The 17,568-nt window shown below is 45.2% G+C and overlaps 2 protein-coding genes across 3 annotated transcripts; both read left to right on the top strand.

Moving 5' to 3' along the window:
- The first annotated feature begins 698 nt into the window (after window positions 1–698).
- On the top strand, window positions 699–7,597 carry LOC136964903 (uncharacterized). Its single transcript, XM_067258865.1, has 12 exons — window positions 699–731; window positions 1,627–1,705; window positions 2,591–3,124; window positions 3,799–4,650; window positions 5,023–5,541; window positions 5,764–5,850; window positions 6,073–6,263; window positions 6,364–6,515; window positions 6,609–6,854; window positions 6,926–7,085; window positions 7,176–7,251; window positions 7,346–7,597. The coding sequence occupies exons 2-12, from the start codon at window positions 1,645–1,647 to the stop codon at window positions 7,363–7,365; spliced, it is 2,898 nt and encodes a 965-aa protein (XP_067114966.1). The 5' UTR covers window positions 699–731; window positions 1,627–1,644; the 3' UTR covers window positions 7,366–7,597.
- Window positions 7,598–9,422: 1,825 nt separating this feature from the next.
- Window positions 9,423–17,541, top strand: LOC136964872 (uncharacterized). 2 transcript variants are annotated; one of them, XM_067258822.1, is made up of 12 exons: window positions 9,423–9,455; window positions 11,618–11,696; window positions 12,437–12,970; window positions 13,671–14,480; window positions 14,853–15,395; window positions 15,618–15,704; window positions 15,927–16,117; window positions 16,218–16,369; window positions 16,465–16,710; window positions 16,782–16,941; window positions 17,053–17,128; window positions 17,223–17,541. In XM_067258822.1, the coding sequence occupies exons 2-12, from the start codon at window positions 11,636–11,638 to the stop codon at window positions 17,240–17,242; spliced, it is 2,880 nt and encodes a 959-aa protein (XP_067114923.1). In that variant the 5' UTR covers window positions 9,423–9,455; window positions 11,618–11,635; the 3' UTR covers window positions 17,243–17,541. The 2 variants fall into 2 exon arrangements, with proteins under 2 accessions (XP_067114923.1, XP_067114922.1); XM_067258821.1 differs by having other exon boundaries at window positions 13,650–14,480.
- Window positions 17,542–17,568: the final 27 nt, after the last annotated feature.

The following is a 17,568-nucleotide window of genomic DNA, read 5'->3' as shown; positions in this document are numbered from 1 at the left end:
GAAACATGAAAGTTATGCATTGTTCATTTGGCACAGAAACCGCCGTGGCTAGTGTCGCTGCATTATTTGGTGGCAATCTATTGTGAACCTGTCAGATGAACAATGAGATTAATCGAAACTGGAAAAGAGAGACACTCATACAATGCAAGAGTTGTGTAATGTGCGCTTGGCACAGGAACTTGCTAGATGAGCGTTGTTGTGTTCTCTTCCTTTGAGTGAACTCAGGTAAACTGAGTCGAGGGCAGTCGTCCAATCAGAGCGCAGACTGAGGGGGCTACTACGTTTCATGGTCCTTCTTTCTCTCTCCCTGCTTCTCTCTCTCCCTGCTTCTCTCTCTCCCTGCTTCTCTCTCTCCTCTTGGTAAATCACCCACAACGATCTCCATCTCATTGTATGGACACATTCCACCTCTCCTTAGCTGTCACAACTGAGGGAGGGCGTCTCAGCAAATCAGATAACTTGCTCTTTCTTGTAAATGAGACACAGGATGGGGAACTTGTGCTTGGCACAGAGCCCTGCTAGGCTGGTGTTGATCTTTCGTTTTTAAGATGGTAAGATTGCTACATTCTAGAGTTAAGGTAGAAATGCACGTGCAGGTAGGTGTTCCTCCCTGATCAGACAACAGTACACCCACGTGACATCACACCAGTATAGAACCACATAAAAGATGTTGACTGTCATCTCTCTGACTGAGGAGAGAGCAGAGGGATCAGATCTACGCTCTAGTGCATGTAAGTACTACTGCGTGTCAGCTACAAGAGAGCGCGACCGATTTCGCAAACATGAGTCGGGTGCTGAGAAAAGGAATAAAACTAAAAAGAAGCAAGAATGTATTCGTTATTCGAGAAAAGCGTCTCCTAAATTAATAACATGTCATGTGATGAATGCTTGATAACGTGCTTAGGCTATACATGTTATGCTGCACGGTGAATTCTTTAAAAATGTGTCTGCCTATTGAACTGAACCGTCACTAATGCTGGCGTCACTCACAAAATTGTTTGTGTCATTTGGAGGGAAAATGAACTGCATTTTAGCCCTTTTTGCGTCCAAACAAGTAAAAATTTTCGTCCCTTTTCAAACGTTTGTTAATGTTCCAGATGAATTGTAAAATAATCTCAGTCAGTTTTAGGTGCTTTGATGAAGAAAATAAATTGCCAGGGTATTTTGAAAATCTAGCAGCACAATTGCTACATCGGCATCACTGAGAGTCAAAAGAGTCAACGAGTATCGTGCCTATATTTGTCAACTTGTTACCAAAGCCAATTATTATTATTAGTAAATATTACCAGCTTAGGCCTATTTGGTTGTTGGAGTGTAAAATACATTTGGATAATTTTGGCCACCAGTGAATTATGTTTAACACTGTGTTGCGATCCATTTCCTTGCCCCACGTTTGAACGTGCACCATCCTATCGCTCATATTTCAGTCATTGAAACCTAATCAAAATCGACATTCATAGCCTATAGTTTTTAGTTGACTATAGTAGTTGACTTTCTGGATTTTGTCCTCCTTAATTTTTACGATGATTTTCTTAATAAAATGTGGGGGGGGACATATTTTGCCGTTGCAAAGACTCCCTGTATAGCCTGTGATGTAAACAACTACATTTTCTCAATTCCTTCAAGGTTTTTTGTCTGACCTGCATGATGCGTCCTGTAATGATGATGTCAAGGGGCCTGCTGTTGTTCCTGTGCCTACAATCAGGTAGGATGTGAACCTGTATGACATTTAACTGTTAAAGTGTAACTAAACAACCACATTTTCTGCACCTTCATATTATTAAAAAAAGTCATCATTTTGTTGAGGGATTTTCTCATCAACATTTATTTAAGGGGTAGCCTAAACGAAATGTTAGTGTCAGCTAGCTGGTTATTATTAGAAAAAGATGGATAGTAATTTGGAAATAAGGAAGTAAATCAGTGACATCATGTTTGGAATTTTAAAAGGCATTAAATACTTAATATTGAAATGTAAACACCAACGAATTTGTTGGTTTTGAATTCACCTCTTTAAAATTGAAACATGAATTAGTTTCAATGTAAATTAAAAAAAGAATCTGACCCCAAAATTCATGGAGGAACATGTGCCCACCACCAAAACGATTGCGCATTTCTGCGGGAACCTTAATCAGCAGAATTGCATTTACATTTAGTCATTTAGCAGACACTCTTATCCAGAGCGACTTACAGTAAGTAAAGGGACATTCACCCCGAAGCAACTAACCAGTTTCCAGCAAACTGGTTATGCTAGCCAGTTTTGGATTTTGTATTGTGTTCCCGGAACACAATAAACAAGTGAGGGTCAAGATTGTATGTTGTCAGTTCACCCCAGGGGAAGCCATTTGCCACAACTGTGACTGAATCTGATAGACTGATAGATGTACATTCAAGATAACAGTTCACACATATGCACACGCACAAACAGCAATTGTATTTATTTATTTTTTAAGAAATAGCCTATTTTTACTCACAGTTTATACAATTGTGATTGTTTATAGTAAATGTCCTTGCTTACGCCACACATTTATTCCTTCTCCTTTTTCCTAAATGTGTTCATTGATTTAGTCAGATTATTTATCTCTCTTCCCAGTTTTAAATCTTAACCCAGCTGGTCAAGACATTACAACCACCCCTCCCATGACAACTTCCACCTCTGTGCAGTTTTGGTGTGGGGAAACCCTTTGCCCAGCAGGACAGGACTGTATTAGTTTCGGTGGTACACTTCGCTGTGCTGACCCCTGTGAGCAGTACTCAGTTCTGGACGATTCCTGGCGTTCAACAGACTACAATGTTTCCGATAACTGTGATGCTTGGATTAGTTGGCAGGGATGGTATCGTATGTTCCTGGATGGGAACAGTACCCAGATGTCAGAGACGTGTGTAGAGGTAAACAGGTGTGGAACCCAGGTTCCTCTGTGGCTCAGTTCCCCTCACCCCCTGCTGGGAGACGGGGTGGTGGAACGTGATGTCTGTGGACACTGGAGTTACGACCCAGAGTACTGGTGGGGGGTGGACGACTGCTGCTACTACAAATCCAACAGGATCCATGTCAAAGCCTGTCCTGGCAGCTACTACGTCTACAAGTTTGTCCGATCCAATGTTTGTTACTCGGCTTATTGTGCTGGTATGTAGCCATTGTGATCTTGTATTTAGTCTTAATAAGTAACTGCTGTTACTGCAATAACTGGTATGAGCTGTTAAATCCGCCACTGTAGTCATAGTAACAGGACAAACAACTTGGGGGGTTCTCATCTAGTACCGTTCACATCACAAAGCATGTGAGATTAATTAATTTATATCCTGCGTTCAATAATTCAGTAACTCCTTCAGTTACTCCTTCATTAGTGCATTTACACATGCCCACCTGTAGGAGCACTCCGTACATCAACTCTTCTTCTCTTGTTTGCAGTGATTCGCCTTTTATTGAACTTACTATATAAAACAGAAAACTTAAAATTTGCATGTATCGCCATTGTTTAAAGGCTGTACGGTTGCAAAATATTTGCCCTTCCACTCATTGGAAATCCTTTCCACCTGGCCACAATCCTGGCACACCACACCTACTGATAATGTTTTCTCTGTTCATCACAATTATCACAATACTAGAAAAAAAAAACTCAACACAACTTATTTCAACACTTTTCACACATAATGTTGATAAATGGCTCCAACACTAAACTCATATTTTGTTGTTAAATTGTTTTCCATGCACTGATTTATTCATGAATCTGTACCTTCATTAGTTTGTACATTCATTAATCTTTTGCACTTTTGTACTTGATTCCACGACAAAAATAGCTGGTCCCATGACCACCACAGCTGCTCCCACGACCACTACAGCTGGTCCCACGACAACCACAGCTGCTCCCATGACAATCACAGAGGCTCCCACGACAACCACAGAGGCTCCCACGACAACCACAGAGGCTCCCACGACAACCACAGCTGCTCCCACGACAACCACAGAGGCTCCCACGACAACCACAGAGGCTCCCACGACAACCACAGAGGCTCCCACGACAACCACAGAGGCTCCCACGACAACCACAGAGGCTCCCACGACAACCACAGAGGCTCCCACGACAACCACAGCTGCTCCCATGACCACTACAGCTGCTCCCATGACCACCACAGAGGCTCCCACGACAAGTACAGAGGCTAACACAACAATATATGCACAGTTTTGGTGTGGGGGCACACCTTGCCCAGCAGGCCAGGACTGTATCAATGTCAACGGAGCTCTTCGCTGTGCTGACCCCTGTGAGCAGTACTCAGTTCTGGACGATGCCTGGCGCTCAACAGGCTACGGACGTTCCGATAACTGTGATGCTCGGAGAGGCTGGCAGGGATGGTATCGTATGTTCCTGGATGGGAACAGCACCCAGATGCCAGAGACGTGTGTAGACGTAAACAGGTGTGGAACCCAGGTTCCTCTGTGGCTCAGTTCCCCTCACCCCCTGCTGGGAGACGGGGTGGTGGAACGTGGCGTCTGTGGACACCACAAATACTACAACTGGTGGACCTGGCAGGGAGGGTTGGTGGACGACTGCTGCTACTACAGACACAATATCCACGTCAAATCCTGTCCTGGCAGCTACTACGTCTACAAGTTTGCCCCATCGTATTACTGTTACTCAGCTTATTGTGCTGGTATGTAGCCATTGTGAGCTTCTTGTAAATAGTCATAATAAGTTACTGTTGTTACTGCAATAACTGGTATGAGCTGTTGGTAAAACCACCACTGTAGTCATAGTAACAGGAGACACAACTTGGGGGGTTCTCATCTAGTATCATTCACATCACAAAGCATGTGAGATTAATTAATTTATATCCTGCATTCCATTATTCAGTAACTCTTTCATTTCATTCATGAGTCTGTACTTTCATTTGTATATTCATTCATTATTTGCAGTTGAATGTCATAGGTTAATGTATTCAGTATTTATTCAGTTAATGTAGATGACACACCCAGCTTCATCCCAGTTGTGTTGTTTACATCTCTTCCCAACTTCAAAACCACAGCTGTTCCCACGACAACTCCAGCTGTTCCCACGACAACTCCCGCTGTTCCCACGACAACCTCCAGCTCTGTGAGGTTTTGGTGTGGGGCCACACCTTGCCCAGCAGGCCAGGACTGTCTCAGTGTCAACGGAGCTCTTCGCTGTGCTGACCCCTGTGAGCAGTACTCAGTTCTGGACGATGCCTGGCGCTCAACAGGATACGGCCATTCCCATTACCGTGACAATTGGTTTAGTGGGCAGGGATGGTATCGTTTGTTCCTGCAGGGCACCAGTGTTCAGATGCCAGATACGTGTGTGGACTTATACAGGTGTGGAACCCATTTGCCTCATTGGCTCAGTTCCCCTCACCCCCTGCTGGGAGAAGGGTTGGTGGAACGTGAGGTCTGTGGACACCGGAATTACTATTGGACTAGGAACGAATGCTGCGCTCTCAGAAACGATATCCACGTCAAATCCTGTCCTGGCCACTACTACGTCTACAAGTTTATCCCATTGTCCGTTTACTCAGTTTATTGTGCAGGTAAGTGGCCATTGTGAGCTTCTTGTTTGATTAGTCATGAAAGCCCAGTTTCTAGGATGTTGATCTTATAATGGTTGTTTAAGCATTACCAGAAGGTTTTAGTCAAGGACTGCTTTTACTCACTGCTTTGTAAAGATGCATCGATACTGAAAATATGTTAAATGTAACTAAGTTTACCTTAAAACTACAGCAACTCGATTTGTTTTCTCAACTTTCTTCCAGATCCCAACTCTAAAGTTTGTGCAACCTGTGAAGAGTACGAAGACTGTGTGCGTCATGATGGCGTCACTTGGAGTTGTGGAACGACAAGTGAGTGTGAAAGCCGAGTGTTTATAATGTAACTTAAACTAGGTACAAGGAAAATGTCTAAATGACACATCAAATGTGACATGGAAGCGGAACTTAATTCAAAATGGCTGCCAGAGGGAAATCATTTGTTTCTCTCTACTTCTTTCTCTTTATTTTATCACTTACTTTATTCTCCATCTACTATCACCTCACTCTTAATTGATCTCTCTGTCGTTGCCTCAGTCACCCCAGAGCTGGTGTGTGGGAGGAGCTTCCTTGATGTGGGTCTCCTCAATTCTCGGCTGGCGGCCAAACGTCTGGACTCCTCCTCTGTTCACCTGACCGACCCCCGCTGCTCCTCCTCCCAGGAGCGTAACGGGACGGTGTGGTTCCAGATGGAGCGCTGGGAGGGCAGCTGTGGAACCACTCTGACGGTGAGGACACGGTTACTCTACCAGTCTGCCTGTTTCTGCCTGATTGATCAACCCTGCACAGGCTGGGCCACTCATATTGTCCTCTTCCTTCTCTCTCCAGACCAACGGCAGCCACGCCATCTACTCCAACAGTCTGTTTGTCTACCCTGCCAGAAATGTGACCATGGTTCGACCCGTGAGGATCCCTTTCTCCTGCTGCTATCCTCTGGAGACAGAGGCTAGCCTGGATGTGGCCATCAAACCATACCTGGAGTAGGTGGACCCTCACAATCATTGACACACTTGGTTTCCAACTTAAACTTGTTTGTTCTGACTTTGTTGTTTACTTGTTCCATATCTTGTCAGTCTTGAAGGTGCAGTGAAAGATGAGGGTGCCCAGGCCAGGGCCTCCATGTCTCTGTTCCGTGATGCCAGCTACACAGCTCCTTACTCTGCAAGTCCGGTCACTCTGCCCCTGGGCTCCATCCTGCATGTGGGCGTGTCTGTTGAAGAGACGGACGCTGAGGCCTTTGTGGTCGTTCTGGAGGACTGCTACGCAACCCACTCCCCTAATCCTGATGACCTCCTGAAATACTTCCTCATCCAGCACAAGTATGTGAGCCTGGAGGTGAGAAGAGAAGTATATTTATGTGTGTGTTTGTCTAACCCACCTGTTCCTCCAGGTGTTCCGCTAACCGTCGCCAGGTGACCGTGGAGGAGAGTGGCTTGTCCCTCCAGGCTCGCTTCTCTGCGCTGCTGTTCCTGTTCCAGGGGGACTACAGGGACGTCTACCTGCACTGCAGCCTCAACCTGTGTGACCAGAGGAACTCCTCCTGCTCTCCTGTGAGTCCTCCCACCCTCCTTCCTGGTCTCTCTGACTCCCTGGTCTCTCTGACTCTCTGGTCTCTCTGACTCTCTGGTGTCTCTCCACAGATGTGTTCAGGAAGGTCTGTCCGCTCTGTCGACGAACTCGTACCCCTTAAGCCCGTCACCATCGGACCAATCACCTGTGAGTATAAACCACAGCCATGACGACTCATGATGTTGTCATAGTAACGGTCTCCCTGGTAACACTGTGTTTGTCCCTGACCTCTGACCTCCAGGGGCCCAGAGTCTGGAGTGAGCTGATGAAGTCACACCTCCCTCAGAAGGGCTTCATGACCATTCCTATGGCAACCAGCCCAAACACTCGTCTTTTGGTGATGATTCACTGTACATAGTAATATATAGGTTTTCATGTGCTCAGTGAATGGCTGAATTCTATGACAAGTAATTTTGTACCGGGGAATAATGGGAAATGTCTTTGCATGTGATAAACAAGGCAAGTATTGCCAATTAATCAGGAATTGTTCAACTGTAACTATTTTTGCACAATCAATAAATAAAAGTTGTCATCATATTCTGAGTCATAGTCCGTGCTCATCTTTAATGAGGCTACTTTCTTTTTTTATTTTAAGTACACTTCTTATTCAATTATGTTGCGTTCTATGTTTTTGTCAATACAAATATTTTGGGGGAAGCAGGTCTGCTACTGTCAGACACACTGCACCAACATGACACACACACACAGAGACAGACAGAGAGAGTGAGAGAGAGAGAGAGACAGAGAGAGGCAGAGAGAGACAGAGAGAGAGAGAGAGACAGAGAGAGAGAGAGACAGAGAGAGACAGAGAGAAAGAGAGAGAGAGAGAGAGAGAGAGAGAGAGGGGCAGAGAGAGACAGACAGACAGAGAGACAAAGAGAGAGAGAGAGGGGGCAGAGAGAGACAGACAGAGAGACAAAGAGAGAGAGAGAGAGAGAGAGAGGCAGAGAGAGACAGAGAGAGACAGAGAGAGAGAGAGAGAGAGGCAGACAGACAGAGAGACAAAGAGAGAGAGAGAGAGAGAGAAGAGAGGAGGAGAGAGAATGGAGAGGAGAAAAGAGAGGAGGAGAGGAGGAGTCTCTGGGAGGATGTTTCCTTAGTCAGCAGAACATTCTCCTCACTGGGCCTGGAGGAGGAGAAAGAACAGGAAAGAGTTTATGAATACACCTTTTTATTTATAATGCTTATATGCACACATGATAAGTGCGTGAGTGTAGGACATGATGGGGATCCTGTGTTGGTGCATCCATCCGTGTCCCTGTGTACCTGCACGAGTAGTATGTGTGTGTGTGTCTCCCTGTGTGTGTGTGTGTGTGTGTGTGTGTGTGTGTTCCTGCATGTGTGTGTGTCTCCCTGTGTGTGTGTGTGTGTGTGTGTGCGTGTGTTCTTGCATGTGTGTGTGTGTGTGTGTTCCTGCATGTGTGTGTGTGTGTTCCTGCATGTGTGTGTGTTCCTGCATGTGTGTGTGTGTGTTCCTGCATGTGTGTGTGTTCCTGCATGTGTGTGTGTCTCCCTATGTGTGTGTGTGTGTGTGTTCCCCACCTGTTGTCCCTGCTGTGGAGCTCCAGACTGGGCAGGCTGGCATCAACAGGGAGGAGCCTGACACTTCCAATAAATGAGAAACATGAAAGTTATGCATTGTTCATTTGGCACAGAAACCGCCGTGGCTAGTGTCGCTGCATTATTTGGTGGCAATCTATTGTGAACCTGTCAGATGAACAATGAGATTAATCGAAACTGGAAAAGAGAGACACTCATACAATGCAAGAGTTGTGTAATGTGCGCTTGGCACAGGAACTTGCTAGATGAGCGTTGTTGTGTTCTCTTCCTTTGAGTGAACTCAGGTAAACTGAGTCGAGGGCAGTCGTCCAATCAGAGCGCAGACTGAGGGGGCTACTACGTTTCATGGTCCTTCTTTCTCTCTCCCTGCTTCTCTCTCTCCCTGCTTCTCTCTCTCCCTGCTTCTCTCTCTCCTCTTGGTAAATCACCCACAACGATCTCCATCTCATTGTATGGACACATTCCACCTCTCCTTAGCTGTCACAACTGAGGGAGGGCGTCTCAGGAAATCAGATAACTTGCTCTTTCTTGTAAATGAGACACAGGATGGGGAACTTGTGCTTGGCACGGAGCCCTGCTAGGCTGGTGTTGATCTTTCGTTTTTTAAGATGGTAAGATTGCTACATTCTAGAGTTAAGGTAGAAACGCACGTGCAGGTAGGTGTTCCTCCCTGATCAGACAACAGTACACCCACGTGACATCACACCAGTATAGAACCACATAAAAGACGTTGACTGTCATCTCTCTGACTGAGGAGAGAGCAGAGGGATCAGATCTACGCTCTAGTGCATGTAAGTACTACTGTGTACCCTGACGCTTCATTGTTATTTAATTACTGTATTTCTGTGTGTTCATAGATCACAATGAACAATTATGGCTTACTTTAGAGATGCACATTTAATTCATGCGATAGCATGTTTCTAACAACTTTAGACACAAACATGATGTATTGGATGTGTAGGAGCCATTTCTATACACCTTTTAGTTAGGTTTATTTTAATATTACTTATTTTAGCAACTTGGGGGAGTATTGCACTGGGTGTGGCACATCACTGTGAATTGGGTATATGTACAGGTGTGATCAATCAATTAGGTAAAGGTGGGGATGGCGAGGAACACACGGTTCTTACCGTAGCGGTGAAAGGACCGAAGGACAGAAGTTTATGTATACATTTCTACTTTTATATAATAAACGGGAACATCACCCAAAGAGAGCTCATGCCTGGACCACTGGATTATTTGCTACGCGTTTTGCTGTCCACACTGAGGCTTACAGGATACAGACATTACAGCACCTTTTTGAGTTTAATATGACATCACATATACCTGGGCAGTAATGCACACACATTCAATAGCATGTTACTGATGTGACTGTTTTCAAATAAAAAACATAAAGGTAAAACGTAGAGTTTAAACAAGCATGAGATACCGGATGGATACAGTAACTGCAGTACATTGGGAATATGATGCACCACATGTGTGTGCTCTATAAGATGCACCACATGCGTGTGCTCTATATGATGCACCACATGCGTGTGCTCTATATGATGCACCACATGCGTGTGCTCTATATGATGCACCACATGCGTGTGCTCTATATGATGCACCACATGTGTGTGCTCTTGGGATTTAATAAACTGTAAAGCTGGGGAAGGACATTTTATTACTTTTATTTCCGTTTATTTGACATACCCCAACTCTAATCCTTTTTGCCAAATTTAATGTGCGATGTAAATTATACACATTTTTCCTTTAATTTCATGTAAAGCATGCGGGCAGATCATTATGTGCAGCTGAAAGGTGCCTGTGGGCAGCCACGCAGTTAGTCGCAGGTGGTGCTGACGCTGTTCAGAACCGTCGCATGGGTAGTGCGACCGCACAGGGCCTCGCGCAACTGGGGGGCTCGCGCAACTGAGGGCTTCGCGCCTGCCTGGTTTGCAATCACGAAGGTTTTTTTTCTTTCTACTTTCAATATTTTTTTTATTCCTGTTCTTGACTCGATGTGCTCTAAAATGTTACCGTTTGTCAAAACATCTTATGTTTTCATTCATGATTAACGTTACGCCACAGGGCGTGTCAGCTACAAGAGAGCGCGACCGATTTCGCAAACATGAGTCGGGTGCTGAGAAAAGGAATAAAACTAAAAAGAAGCAAGAATGTATTCGTTATTCGAGAAAAGCGTCTCCTAAATTAATAACATGTCATGTGATGAATGCTTGATAACGTGCTTAGGCTATACATGTTATGCTGCACGGTGAATTCTTTAAAAATGTGTCTGCCTATTGAACTGAACCGTCACTAATGCTGGCGTCACTCACAAAATTGTTTGTGTCATTTGGAGGGAAAATGAACTGCATTTTAGCCCTTTTTGCGACCAAACAAGTAAAAATTTTCGTCACTTTTCAAACGTTTGTTAATGTTCCAGATGAATTGTAAAATAATCTCAGTCAGTTTTAGGTGCTTTGATGAAGAAAATAAATTGCCAGGGTATTTTGAAAATCTAGCAGCACAATTGCTACATCGGCATCACTGAGAGTCAAAAGAGTCAACGAGTATCGTGCCTATATTTGTTAACTTGTCACCAAAGCCAATTATTATTATTAGTAAATATTACCAGCTTAGGCCTATTTGGTTGTTGGAGTGTAAAATACATTTGGATAATTTTGGCCACCAGTGAATTATGTTTAACACTGTGTTGCGATCCATTTCCTTGCCCCACGTTTGAACGTGCACCATCCTATCGCTCATATTTCAGTCATTGAAACCTAATCAAAATCGACATTCATAGCCTATAGTTTTTAGTTGACTATAGTAGTTGACTTTCTGGCTTTTGTCCTCCTTAATTTTTACGATGATTTTCTTAATAAAATGTGGGGGGGACATATTTTGCCGTTGCAAAGACTCCCTGTATAGCCTGTGATGTAAACAACTACATTTTCTCAATTCCTTCAAGGTTTTTTGTCTGACCTGCATGATGCGTCCTGTAATGATGATGTCAAGGGGCCTGCTGTTGTTCCTGTGCCTACAATCAGGTAGGATGTGAACCTGTATGACATTTAACTGTTAAAGTGTAACTAAACAACCACATTTTCTGCACCTTCATATTATTAAAAAAAAGTCATCATTTTGTTGAGGGATTTTCTCATCAACATTTATTTAAGGGGTAGCCTAAACGAAATGTTAGTGTCAGCTAGCTGGTTATTATTAGAAATTGTTTCAATGTAAATTAAAAAAAGAATCTGACCCCAAAATTCATGGAGGAACATGTGCCCACCACCAAAACGATTGCGCATTTCTGCGGGAACCTTAATCAGCAGAATTGCATTTACATTTAGTCATTTAGCAGACACTCTTATCCAGAGCGACTTACAGTAAGTACAGGGACATTCACCCCGAAGCAACTAACCAGTTTCCAGCAAACTGGTTATGCTAGCCAGTTTTGGATTTTGTATTGTGTTCCCGGAACACAATAAACAAGTGAGGGTCAAGATTGTATGTTGTCAGTTCACCCCAGGGGAAGCCATTTGCCACAACTGTGACTGAATCTGATAGATTGATAGATGTACATTCAAGATAACAGTTCACACATATGCACACACACAAACAGCAATTGTATTTTTATTTTTTTTAAGAAATAGCCTATTTTTACTCACAGTTTATACAATTGTGATTGTTTGTAGTAAATGTCCTTGCTTACGCCACACATTTATTCCTTCTCCTTTTTCCTAAATGTGTTCATTGATTTAGTCAGATTATTTATCTCTCTTCCCAGTTTTAAATCTTAACCCAGCTGGTCAAGACATTACAACCACCCCTCCCATGACAACTTCCACCTCTGTGCAGTTTTGGTGTGGGGAAACCCTTTGCCCAGCAGGACAGGACTGTATTAGTTTCGGTGGTACACTTCGCTGTGCTGACCCCTGTGAGCAGTACTCAGTTCTGGACGATTCCTGGCGTTCAACAGACTACAATGTTTCCGATAACTGTGATGCTTGGATTAGTTGGCAGGGATGGTATCGTATGTTCCTGGATGGGAACAGTACCCAGATGTCAGAGACGTGTGTAGAGGTAAACAGGTGTGGAACCCAGGTTCCTCTGTGGCTCAGTTCCCCTCACCCCCTGCTGGGAGACGGGGTGGTGGAACGTGATGTCTGTGGACACTGGAGTTACGACCCAGAGTACTGGTGGGGGGTGGACGACTGCTGCTACTACAAATCCAACAGGATCCATGTCAAAGCCTGTCCTGGCAGCTACTACGTCTACAAGTTTGTCCGATCCAATGTTTGTTACTCGGCTTATTGTGCTGGTATGTAGCCATTGTGATCTTGTATTTAGTCTTAATAAGTAACTGCTGTTACTGCAATAACTGGTATGAGCTGTTAAATCCGCCACTGTAGTCATAGTAACAGGACAAACAACTTGGGGGGTTCTCATCTAGTACCGTTCACATCACAAAGCATGTGAGATTAATTAATTTATATCCTGCGTTCAATAATTCAGTAACTCCTTCAGTTACTCCTCCATTAGTGCATTTACACATGCCCACCTGTAGGAGCGCTCCGTACATCAACTCTTCTTCTCTTGTTTGCAGTGATTCGCCTTTTATTGAACTTACTATATAAAACAGAAAACTTAGAAATTTGCATGTATCACCATTGTTTAGAGGCTGTACGGTTGCAAAATATTTGCCCTTCCACTCATTGGAAATCCTTTCCACCTGGCCACAATCCTGGCACACCACACCTACTGATAATGTTTTCTCTGTTCATCACAATTATCACAATACTAGAAAGAAAAAAAAAACTCAACACAAGTTATTTCAACACTTTTCACACATAATGTTGATAAATGGCTCCAACACTAAACTCATATTTTGTTGTTAAATTGTTTTCCATGCACTGATTTATTCATGAATCTGTACCTTCATTAGTTTGTACATTCATTAATCTTTTGCACTTTTGTACTTGATTCCACGACAAAAATAGCTGGTCCCATGACCACCACAGCTGCTCCCACGACCACTACAGCTGGTCCCACGACAACCACAGCTGCTCCCATGACAATCACAGAGGCTCCCACGACAACCACAGAGGCTCCCACGACAACCACAGAGGCTCCCACGACAACCACAGCTGCTCCCACGACAACCACAGAGGCTCCCACGACAACCACAGAGGCTCCCACGACAACCACAGAGGCTCCCACGACAACCACAGAGGCTCCCACGACAACCACAGAGGCTCCCACGACAACCACAGCTGCTCCCATGACCACTACAGCTGCTCCCATGACCACCACAGAGGCTCCCACGACAAGTACAGAGGCTAACACAACAATATATGCACAGTTTTGGTGTGGGGGCACACCTTGCCCAGCAGGCCAGGACTGTATCAATGTCAACGGAGCTCTTCGCTGTGCTGACCCCTGTGAGCAGTACTCAGTTCTGGACGATGCCTGGCGCTCAACAGGCTACGGACGTTCCGATAACTGTGATGCTCGGAGAGGCTGGCAGGGATGGTATCGTATGTTCCTGGATGGGAACAGCACCCAGATGCCAGAGACGTGTGTAGACGTAAACAGGTGTGGAACCCAGGTTCCTCTGTGGCTCAGTTCCCCTCACCCCCTGCTGGGAGACGGGGTGGTGGAACGTGGCGTCTGTGGACACCACAAATACTACATCTGGTGGACCTGGCAGGGAGGGTTGGTGGATGACTGCTGCTACTACAGACACAATATCCACGTCAAATCCTGTCCTGGCAGCTACTACGTCTACAAGTTTGCCCCATCGTATTACTGTTACTCAGCTTATTGTGCTGGTATGTAGCCATTGTGAGCTTCTTGTAAATAGTCATAATAAGTTACTGTTGTTACTGCAATAACTGGTATGAGCTGTTGGTAAAACCACCACTGTAGTCATAGTAACAGGAGACACAACTTGGGGGGTTCTCATCTAGTATCATTCACATCACAAAGCATGTGAGATTAATTAATTTATATCCTGCATTCCATTATTCAGTAACTCTTTCATTTCATTCATGAGTCTGTACTTTCATTTGTATATTCATTCATTATTTACAGTTGAATGTCATGGATAAAAGTATTCAGTATTTATTCAGTTAATGTAGATGACACACCCAGCTTCATCCCAGTTGTGTTGTTTACATCTCTTCCCAACTTCAAAACCACAGCTGTTCCCACGACAACTCCAGCTGTTCCCACGACAACTCCCGCTGTTCCCACGACAAACTCCAGCTCTGTGAGGTTTTGGTGTGGGGCCACACCTTGCCCAGCAGGCCAGGACTGTCTCAGTGTCAACGGAGCTCTTCGCTGTGCTGACCCCTGTGAGCAGTACTCAGTTCTGGACGATGCCTGGCGCTCAACAGGATACGGCCATTCCCATTACCGTGACAATTGGTTTAGTGGGCAGGGATGGTATCGTTTGTTCCTGCAGGGCACCAGTGTTCAGATGCCAGATACGTGTGTGGACGCAAACAGGTGTGGAACCCAGGTTCCTGTGTGGCTCAGTTCCCCTCACCCCCTGCTGGGAGACGAGGTGGTGGAACGTGAGGTCTGTGGACACCAGGGTTACTGGTGGTGGTGGTGGTACTATTATGGGAGGGGGGATGACTGTTGTTTCTACAGAAACAATATCCACGTCAAATCCTGTCCTGACAACTACTACGTCTACAAGTTTACCCCATTGAATGATGGTAACTCGGCTTATTGTGCAGGTAAGTGGCCATTGTAAGCTTCTTGTTTGATTTGTCATGAAAGCCCAGTTTCTAGGATGTTGATCTTATAATGGTTGTTTAAGCATTACCAGAAGGTTTTAGTCAAGGACTGCGTTTACTCAGTGCTTTGTAAAGATGCATCGATACTGAATTTATGTTAAATGTAACTAAGTTGACCTTAAAACTACAGCAACTCGATTTGTTTTCTCAACTTTCTTCCAGATCCCAACTCTAAAGTTTGTGCAACCTGTGAAGAGTACGAAGACTGTGTGCGTCATGATGGCGTCACTTGGAGTTGTGGAACGACAAGTGAGTGTGAAAGCCGAGTGTTTATAATGTAACTTAAACTAGGTACAAGGAAAATGTCCAAATGACACATCAAATGTGACATGGAAGCGGAACTTAATTCAAAATGGCTGCCAGAGGGAAATCATTTGTTTCTCTCTACTTCTTTCTCTTTATTTTATCACTTACTTTATTCTCCATCTACTATCACCTCACTCTTAATTGATCTCTCTGTCGTTGCCTCAGTCACCCCAGAGCTGGTGTGTGGGAGGAGCTTCCTTGATGTGGGTCTCCTCAATTCTCAGCTGGCGGCCAAACGTCTGGACTCCTCCTCTGTTCACCTGACCGACCCCCGCTGCTCCTCCTCCCAGGAGCGTAACGGGACGGTGTGGTTCCAGATGGAGCGCTGGGAGGGCAGCTGTGGAACCACTCTGACGGTGAGGACACGGTTACTCTACCAGTCTGCCTGTTTCTGCCTGATTGATCAACCCTGCACAGGCTGGGCAACTCATATTGTCCTCTTCCTTCTCTCTCCAGACCAACGGCAGCCACGCCATCTACTCCAACAGTCTGTTTGTCTACCCTGCCAGAAATGTGACCATGGTTCGACCCGTGAGGATCCCTTTCTCCTGCTGCTATCCTCTGGAGACAGAGGCTAGCCTGGATGTGGCCATCAAACCATACCTGGAGTAGGTGGACCCTCACAAACTCAAACATCGACACACCTAGTTTCCACTTTAACTTTGTTCTGACTTTGTTGTTTACTTGTTCCATATCTTGTCAGTCTTGAAGGTGCGGTGAAAGATGAGGGTGCCCAGGCCAGGGCCTCCATGTCTCTGTTCCGTGATGCCAGCTACACAGCTCCTTACTCTGCAGGCCCGGTCACTCTGCCCCTGGGCTCCATCCTGCATGTGGGCGTGTCTGTTGAAGAGACGGACGCTGAGGCCTTTGTGGTCGTTCTGGAGGACTGCTACGCAACCCACTCCCCTCATCCTGATGACCTCTTGAAATACTTCCTCATCCAGCACAAGTATGTGAGCCTGGAGGTGAGAAGAGAAGTATATTTATGTGTGTGTTTGTCTAACCCACCTGTTCCTCCAGGTGTTCCGCTAACCGTCGCCAGGTGACCGTGGAGGAGAGTGGCTTGTCCCTCCAGGCTCGCTTCTCTGCGCTGCTGTTCCTGTTCCAGGGGGACTACAGGGACGTCTACCTGCACTGCAGCCTCAACCTGTGTGACCAGAGGAACTCCTCCTGCTCTCCTGTGAGTCCTCCCACCCTCCTTCCTGGTCTCTCTGACTCCCTGGTCTCTCTGACTCCCTGGTCTCTCTGACTCTCTGGTCTCTCTGACTCTGACTTTGGTCTCTCTCCACAGATATGTTCAGGAAGGTCTGTCCGCTCTGTCGACGAACTCGTACCCCTTAAGCCCGTCACCATCGGACCAATCACCTGTGAGTATAAACCACAGCCATGACGACTCATGATGTTGTCATAGTAACGGTCTCCCTGCTAACACTGTGTTTGTCCCTGACCTTTGACCTCCAGGGGCCCAGAGTCTGGAGTGAGCTGATGAAGTCACACCTCCCTCAGAAGGGCTTCATGACCATTCCTATGGCAACCAGCCCAAACACTCGTCTTTTGGTGATGATTCACTTTACAAATGAACTATAACCTTTATATTGTGATGGGGCTAGGTTTTCATGTGCTCAATGAATGGCTGAATTCTATGACAATTAATTTTGTACCGGGCAATAATGGGAAATGTATTTGCAGGTGATAAACAAGGCAAGTATTGCCTCTATTAATCAGGAATTGTTCAACTGACTATTTTAGCACAAATCAATAAATTGTCAACATATTCGGAGTCATAGTCCGTGTTCATCTTTAATTA

The sequence above is a fragment of the Osmerus mordax genome, chromosome 21 (genome assembly GCF_038355195.1).
Source record: "Osmerus mordax isolate fOsmMor3 chromosome 21, fOsmMor3.pri, whole genome shotgun sequence".
Lineage (NCBI taxonomy): Eukaryota > Metazoa > Chordata > Actinopteri > Osmeriformes > Osmeridae > Osmerus > Osmerus mordax.
The sequence above is the reverse complement of the archived record's forward strand: the minus strand, read 5'-3'. Positions and strand labels throughout refer to the sequence as shown.